General features: G+C 38.6%; 1 protein-coding gene across 1 annotated transcript; it reads right to left on the reverse strand.

Moving 5' to 3' along the window:
• Positions 1-399: 399 nt before the first annotated feature.
• LOC122657460 (methylthioribose-1-phosphate isomerase-like) lies at positions 400-6,151 on the reverse strand. The gene is made up of 9 exons (XM_043852167.1): positions 6,032-6,151; positions 5,658-5,713; positions 4,535-4,693; positions 4,299-4,398; positions 3,907-4,049; positions 3,687-3,792; positions 1,222-1,360; positions 849-1,117; positions 400-680 (listed from the first exon to the last, which is right to left on the reverse strand). Exons 1-9 carry the CDS (start codon positions 6,125-6,127, stop codon positions 603-605), a joined length of 1,146 nt encoding a protein of 381 aa, XP_043708102.1. The 5' UTR covers positions 6,128-6,151; the 3' UTR covers positions 400-602.
• Positions 6,152-8,696: the final 2,545 nt, after the last annotated feature.

The raw sequence follows: 8,696 nt of genomic DNA on the forward strand, positions 1-8,696 counted from the left end.
GCATCCCCAGAACCAAAATTCCACCGCAGCTCTCTTCGCCTTCACAAACATTCAATGGGAGCCTGGATGCATGCCAATACAAAGTGATTTCAGGCGTTTCAAATATAACATCAAATAAAAATCCAATGTACAAGAATCAATCCCATATTGGATGTGAGTAGTCCAATGTGATAGTTTATAAGGACCTGGACACCACTTTCTAATGGCTAGATTTTAAGGGCGAGTTTGAAAAAAAAAAATACAATAGAAGTAGAGGCGAGAATAAGAGTTGAGATCACTAATGTGGAATTAACCCGTCTGTCCGTCCAACGCAAGTTGATGGAAAAGAAAGTGAATGTAGCAAACAAGGACGAAGCAAGTCACCAATGGTTCTCGGCTAAGGTCCCAACTGGGGAGTCATCAGGGATGCCATAGTTTTCCATTTACGTTAAGAAAGAGTAAAATTCACCTTATTAACTTTGATAAGATTGGCGAAATACTGACCAAGTCGAAAAATAGTGAAGCATAATAATGTAGAATAAGTTTACATGTACTGATGTACAAGCTCCTCATCAAAAACTTTTCGAAGGCTTCATCGTCCACCGGGGTGAGTAGCACCTTTATTAAGCAATTTGACCAGGTTCCTTTCGTATAAAATCCTTAATGTCAAAAGAATCACTGCCTGTCTTTGTGATTACCCCCTGGTCAAAACTCAAAACATAGAGAAAACATCAAACTATCAAAGTGAGACTCCATCAAATGATCCTAATATGAACACAAATCACAATCACTCTCAAGTTTACATCCCCCCCCCCCCTCCCCCAACACACACACACACAGAGAGAGAGAGAGAGAGAGAGAGAGAGAACCTTTTCTGTTATAATAGCAGTTATGAGACTAGCTGGGGTAACATCAAAAGCTGGGTTCCATACAGAGATTCCGAATGCTGCCACTTGTTCTCCAAGTCCACCCCGTGAACACAACAATTCCTTTGCTGATCTTTCCTCTATAACAATTTCATGTCCAGAGGTTAGGGATAGATCAATAGAAGTTACAGGTGCAGCAACAAAAAATGGAATGCCGTGACGCAATGCACACACAGCAAGGCTGTATGTTCCTATCTTATTAGCGGTGTCACCTGCAGTTAAGCCACACCATGCTAATATTTAAAACCATTCTCTCAGGATTAAACTCAAAGCAGATCAATAGATTAGCATCGGTTTCCTTCTATAAAAAAAATACCATTTGCAGCCACACCATCAGCTCCAACAATGACAGCATTGACATTACCAGCTTTCATTAATGCAGCAGCCGCAGAATCAGCTATAAGAGTGGCAGGTATCTTATCATGTACCAACTCAAATGCTGTAAGCCTGGATCCCTGAAGTTCTCAAAGCAAGGAAATCAAATTTAGGATAGTGTGCAAAAAGTGAGTGAAAACAGAGGGTTGATGAGTTCCTACAGGGGATTGAAATTGACCAAGGGAGTAAACTAATTATAGTGTCTCAGATTCATGAAGCTTTTATCAATGCTCTGTTCCTCCCTGAGAACATAGATCCTACTCTCACCCCTGGTCTGATCATTCCCAAAACCCTGGGAACAAAATTCCAGAACAACATATTCCCAACTGAGAACAATGTGCCAATACATATCGGCAATGCTGTTCCAAGAACAAGTTTTGAGTACAATTACACAATAGGAGAGGGAATAGAATTATTTCAGAACAACATATGTACTTCACTTCTCCAATATGTACAAGTAACACAATTGGAGAAGTGAATAGAATTATTTCAGAACATATGTACTTCAGATCCCTTCCAAACATCAACTTACTTAAGTTGGCTCTGACAATCAAATAAGTGGAAAAGTAACCATGACAATTGAGACGTTTTTGCAAAACCATTTAAGGCATCAACAGGGGTGAAGATGGAGATTAAAGCCGTTCAAAGAGTTAAAAGAGCCAACAATAACGTGTCCCTTCATCAATTTCAAAGTTTGATTCTTTGGACCATGGCCTTTGCAAATGCATGAGGTGCCATCTAGAGACTACCCTGGATAGTTGGTCTCTGTGATAGTTCTGTTTAGAATGGTCTGTATGAGATGAGATGTAGTTGGTCTGATCTAATCTGATTTTGGTTTCTTCAGTGTTCATTTAAATTAAATCACCTTGAGCTGCAGTACAAGTGCAAGCAGTTCTGATTATAAGGGCTAAGCAAACATCTTAATAATTGGCATCAATAAAATAATAACAGCATATAAAAGTTGAGGCATTCAAGAGAACAGAAGAACACATGCAGGGGTTGAGACCCATGACTCAGTGGATGCTGGAGAAAATGTTTGCAAGTAGTCAACAATAAGAATTATTTAGCGGCTTCCACCATTTAATCCACTAAACTTATTACAGACTAATTGCAGCAATTAAAACATTCAATGCGCCCAGAATGTGATACATGTATTTTTATTTTTCAATGACCCAACTATATCTACAGGAAAAAAAAACAATCAACTAGTTAAAACCTTATCCCTCCAAGTGTGCCAATGCCCCTCTACAGTGCTCATAAAGCACTCTCCCCCTTGTAGGTGAGCATGACAGAGTCTTAAAAAATACTTTCTATAACACAGTGCAGACTTAAGCTCCAGAGTGGCATGCCTGTGGATGTTTGAAATAACAATACACAAAAGAGAGGCACCATAATGAATTACAGACTCATTTTAATTCTAATTTTGTTGTTTCACTTAATTTTAGGACTATTCAATGGATGCAGGTGAGGGTGCTGGAATCCTCTAAAGTGACTTGGGAAGTAGAGAGAAAAGATATGAATGGCCTAGACTTGACACAGCTAACATGACCTAAAATAGAGTTGAATAGAAAAACAGAATCCATGTAGACAACCCCATTTAGTAGAGAAAAGGCTTGGTTGAGTTGAGTGGCACTCACTGAAACCCAAAGATTTTTTTGAATTAAGTAAATACTTTTATTAGGGCTACTAAACCCATCAATTTTTTATGAGCAGTTGCAACTAGTGTGTCTACATTTTACTTTCAAGCTTTAGTTTATTCTGATAGGTTCGGTAAGCACTTTGATCGAATTCTTTGAACGATTTAGTCTTTCCCATCTCTTCCTCCCCCCCCCCCCTGCCCCAGACTTTTAAATGTCTTCTAAAGTCCACCACTTTGTAGTGAACTGATCAAATGTTGGGCTGGATGCATGATTTGATGTGGTTTCTCAAATGTTATATCCTTTCAACAATTGTTTCCCCAATATGTATGTACTTTATCTATATCATGCAATATGAAAATAAAAAATAGTATTCTATCAGTTGCACTTGCAGCCTAGTCATAGAATATCTCCACATTTCGAGAGAGAGAGAGAGAGAGAGAGAAAGAGGACTCTTATAATGACCTAGGAGATTGACAGCGATCCTAGTTAAAAAATGTGAGTTTCATAGGCTACCCTCCTCAAACGCAGAAACAAGGGTCCACATCTTGAAAGCAACTAGCATTGGAGGTTCTGGTCGCTAAGATACACTGCACAGTAGAACACATCTAGAGTCCATTGAAAACTACTGCCTCCTCAATTCCTGAAGGTTCACCGACCCTTAATCCTCTTTGTGAGAGTAAAGTTATCATTCTGCTAACATGTGATTGAGCGATCTCTACCATAAGGCCAAACAAAACCAGAAATAGGTGGAGACTAGATTATTCACCTGGTTAAATGGCCGTGTCTCTGTACAGAAGGCCCTTTCAAGCATTCCTTCAGAATGAACTGCACGGATAACACCAAGAGCTGTACCATATCCAGCAGTTGCGAGGCTGTAATAGAGGGATAAAAACCAGACCAAAACCTACTTTACATAACCTTGAAAGGGATCCAATGAGCATACAAGGAATATAAAAGTATGAAACTACTATGAAAATTTATTGAACCTGCCAGTGTTACAATGGGTCAAAATAGAGAGCCTCTTGGAGCCTTTGATCTGACTTTTAAGAATGTTTGCTCCATAAGAGCCAATCGCTCTGTTTGAAGCAACATCATCCTCAAGCATAGCTTCAGAAGCTTCTATATAGGCCTGCAAAAGATCATAGGTTTATCTTCTCATTAGCATAGATGAAAAATAATATTCGTTCAGTCAACTTGAGATCCCAAGGGGACCAAACTTTGAATAAACACACAAGGACAGATTTTTTTTTTTTTTTTTTTTTTTTAAATTTATGGAAAGGACACAAAAATGTTAAGATCAATAATTATGAGAGCCTGATTCAAGTTCATTAAGCATTTATAGTGTCAGGAAGTGCTACACATGACAAAACATCACAACCTGAAAAACTGGTCTGGCCTCCCCAGCTGTGGCAGCAGCCTTTGATATGACCTCTTTGAGCTTTGATGCAGCATCTGAAAGATTTACGGCAGTTGGACGGCTGCAAAATCACGAAACATGTATAATATATGATTCTAAAACCATCTGTACCTTGATGGTTGATGAAAAATACTGTCAAACCATTTCTCCCAACATCTAAGCATCTTTGAGCAGACAACTGATTCCACCAAAATTACCTCGAGACAAGGTATTCCAATTTCTTGGCAAGGAAAGAAGCTGCATCCATAGGCGTTCCATCAAAGAATTTCAAGTTACACACTTCCACAGCAAGGGAGAGTGCAGCTGATATAGCAATTGCAGGTGCACCACGGACTACCATATCCCTTATTGCACTCCTATAACGGACATTCAAAGCTCTAATCATTCAAATATTCCAGACATTAGGATACACTGTTATATTATAGACAGTTAAACAGAAGGGAAAGAACTGCTAACCAAAAAAAGAAATGGAGAAAGGCCGCAAGGCACCACTGTTGATCAAATAGAGACCTCAAGAACAAAATATGATCATCTAGATTGGGGTAATTGAAGTTGAAGTATATTATATTACCCCTCCCCCTTTCTATATGGGCCTCCCTTAAACGAATTAAGATAAGTCAGAAGCAAATGAGGAGGTAGAATTTATAGAACAACCGCAGGAATTTCCAAAAGAAAAAGTCTGAACCAGAAAACCAGCAAGATTGGACTAACAGGACTTGATAGCAAATGGTCACATTCACAAAGAGGTAATAGCCCTTGGACAGGCCTTGGAGGAACCAAAAGGCACACTCTCTCTCTCTCTCTCTCTCTCTCTCACTCACACACACACACACACACACACACACACACACACACATACACACACAAATGCACACGCACATATTCCCAATGGATTAAGGAAATGATTGAGTGAAATAAAATGGAAGTGTTTTCGATAACTTCAATACTCGGAATGAGCAATCAATAATTAGAGTAATACCAACCAAATAAAAATGAGCAGCTGGGCAAGGCATGACCAATACAGACAGAATTAGGCTGCATTACGTTGCATAAGGTGATGATTTAAATTGGGCTAAAGTCATAATCGATTGTTAATAAAAAGAGAAAACGAAATAATTTCAAGCAATGAGAAAAAGAATCATATCTACTATTTCTTCATACTTTGGTAATGAAATGAAAACAGGCATGGTCCATAGGCAAAACGCTATCATTGCAAACCCTCAACTCCCAGTACCAACCAAAAGGTGGCCATCTCTGTACAATATTTTTTTTTGGGAGGGGGGGGGGGGGGGGGAGATTACAAAGAGAAGAAACCATTACCATCCATCAGTGGCGTCTCGAATGTCCAAATAGATGGTTTCAAGAGGAAGCTTTCTCTGTAAAACAGAAACAAGAATTCGACCATAAAAACCATTAGACGAACAGCCACAATAAAAAAATTTAAAAAAAAAACGTCTGAGAGACCCAATTGTCTTGTTCTGTTTCTCAACCAGATCCCAAAAAAGAAAAAGATAATCTTGAAGAAAAAAAAAAGGTGCATATCCAATCTTTGCAATATTCTCGTCTGTTCAGTTGGTAGCAATCTCAGTAAGTGCGCAACAATAACTAGTTCTACTTGAATAATCAAAATCAGCCCAGAGGAAATTGATTGTACACACACACACACACAGACACACAGACACACAAACAGGGACCTGATCAAGTAGCCGAAGAGAACCTCTCTTGTAGCATATTGATTGCAGAGAACTTCCTTCTTCAATTCCTTCGGTGAAGTCCAAATTAGAAGACATTCTGCCACAAAAAGCTCCCTTTAACGTATCATTTTTCCCCCAATTACCTCAAAAACGTTCAAGCCCAAGAATCGAAACCCTAGCAATTGCTTTTTTCTTCAAAAAACCTTGGAATCGGACATGAGGATCCGAGCGAGTAAGTCCCTTAAATCCAAGCTAAATCAAGACCAAGCAAACGCTCTTCTCCTCAAATCAGGTTAGGGTTTTAGTTGTGATGGGTTGCGATGAGATTTGATGGATTGTAATTAATTAACTTCGCACTTTGGTCGTGTGGCGGTGACGGTGGCGGTGGTGGTGGTGGGAGCTCATGCAAGTGAAACCCTAGGCTGATGAATTGGGTTTGGGTTGATGAGCGAACCGGTCGAAGCGGGTGGGTTTGGTTGAGGTCTAAGGTGGTTCAAACAGGATATCATGAGGTTTTCCAAAAATTTTGAATTTTTTTAATCTCATTGTTGGATGCATATCCGGCCGGGAGGCAAACTAGAAGCTCATGAAAATAGGATGGAAGTACAAGTTTTGGAAAGCGGAGGATGTGGATCCTTGCCTCTCTGCGTTTGATTGATATTTATAATTTTTTTAAAAAAACAAAAAACAAAAAAACCAATTCTAACTAACAACCAGTGAGCCCACCCACCAAATAAGATTTGGTGATTCCAACTACGGTTGTCATCTACTTGACGTGGCCCAACAGAGATTTCTTTTTGAGACACGTCACCGATTAATATTTATGCCATCCGGATTACGACATGGCGGTCCCTTCGGATAATTCAATTTCAGTTTATGTTTAAAGTTCGAAGTCCCACATGTATTAGGAATTTAAATGTTTTTTAAAGGGAAACTAGTTTAGTGTTTTTCCTATTCCAATTTGGTTTCTACGTATATTATTTGTATAAATAAGCTTGTCCAAGCCCTTTAGAAGCAACAAATTGAATTTCAGTCTTGAAGCATTTAAATTTCTGAATTAAAATCAACTGTGTGGTTGGTTTCCGAAGACAAGAAGCTATAAGGTGGACTCCTCATCGTTTCTCGGGTAGATTCTCTATCCGACCTTTTACATTCGATCAACAACAAGTAAATACACTAAGAAGGTCGATCGGTCGGTCAAACTTGAGATTAATTACTAGAATTCGATACTCTTGTTCTATCATAGTTCTTGTTTACTATTCTCTGCAAACAAACTAATTTCTAGCTATATTCAATGATTCTTCTTCTATTGCCTTCAATTTTTGATGAGTTGTTCCTTGTGTGAACAGGTTGAAGTTTCGATTTTCTACAGAGTCGATCGTGGCTACGTGGTCAATCTTGAGTTAATTAGCATGACTTCTTCCCCTCTTGAATCTTCTAGTAATAAGATTGTTCCCCAGTACTCAACAATCTATGATACAAACAGAAGAAGGTTATTGTTAGAAGACTCGACTACTGATTGCATGGTCGCACTTCTAATGGATACAATTGAGTTGATCTTGCACAAGTTAGATGTGATGAGCTTCCATTGTTTTGGTGCAGTTTGTAACTCATGGAGATCAATTGCCATTGTTGCCAAGGAAAGGCAACCTTCCTATCTATATCCTGAGCTCCATTTCTAATGCTTTCCTCATTATTATGGGCTTATCATTAATTATAGGTTTTTTAGTCTCTTCCATAAGAAAATTTTGAGGCTAAACTTTCTTGAAACCCACCATGCTCGATGTTGTGGTTCTTCATGGGGTTGGTTCATAATGGAAGGTGATGAAGGAAATGTATTTATTTTTAATCCTTTAAATGATGGGGGATTCAAATTCAAATTCCAAGCCGAAATAATGAAGCAACACATAGTCTGAGGCCGTCGTTGGACGGAGAAGTTATTCGTAAGGCTATATTATTGTCACCTCCTACTATACAACGAGAGTGATTGTGTGGTGGCAGTGATTAATAGCAATGGGTCACTATCCTTTGTAGTTTAGGAGATGAGGTGTAGACTCATACATCGAATGTTATGAACACATTATATTCTACAATGGCGAAGTGTATGCCATTACTTGCTATCTTCAAGTTGTACATGTGGAGTTAGGTCCCAATGGTAGTCCAAAACTCACGAGTTGCGACATTGTTTCTGCTGGGCGTTGAAGGCTATAAGGTCATTTATGTGGTGGAATGTTTGGGAGAGTTGTTGATAGTGATAAGATTTTGGGCTCGTGATTGTTAGGGTTTAGGGTTTAAGCACAATGTTGCTTAAAGCATTACACCCCCGAGTATCTAGTTTGGAATACCTGACTGCTGCCTCCAGCTAGTATTTATAGGAAACTAGGGTTTAGGTCAGATGGGCTAATTACTAGATTGTCCTTCACAGCCTGAGTATTAATACAAGTAGGATTATATTAGAACATATGAAGGGATATTACATAAATACCCTTACAATCTCCTCCTATGTTCTACATATATCCATCACACATGTATAGAAAACATTGTTCAATCAGTAATTGAATCAATATAAATTGAATATCAATAATCCAATAAATCCAATAAGCAATAAGTAAACTCCAAGAAATAAAACTAGGGTTTTAGATAAAAAACTAAATCCAACAATAAA

The sequence above is a fragment of the Telopea speciosissima genome, chromosome 4 (genome assembly GCF_018873765.1).
Source record: "Telopea speciosissima isolate NSW1024214 ecotype Mountain lineage chromosome 4, Tspe_v1, whole genome shotgun sequence".
Classification (NCBI taxonomy): Eukaryota; Viridiplantae; Streptophyta; class Magnoliopsida; order Proteales; family Proteaceae; genus Telopea; species Telopea speciosissima.

What these genes read in the sequence shown, in the direction of transcription:
- LOC122657460 (XM_043852167.1), bottom strand. Translation starts at nt 6,127, where the DNA reads ATGTCTTCTAATTTGGACTTCACCGAAGGAATTGAAGAAGGAAGTTCT. An exon ending in TTGGAATACCTTGTCTCGAG is followed by an intron (nt 4,399 to 4,534) that starts GTAATTTTGGTG and finishes GTGATTTTGCAG; the next exon opens with CCGTCCAACTGCCGTAAATC. An exon ending in TGATGGTGTGGCTGCAAATG is followed by an intron (nt 1,118 to 1,221) that starts GTATTTTTTTTA and finishes GCTTAACTGCAG; the next exon opens with GTGACACCGCTAATAAGATA.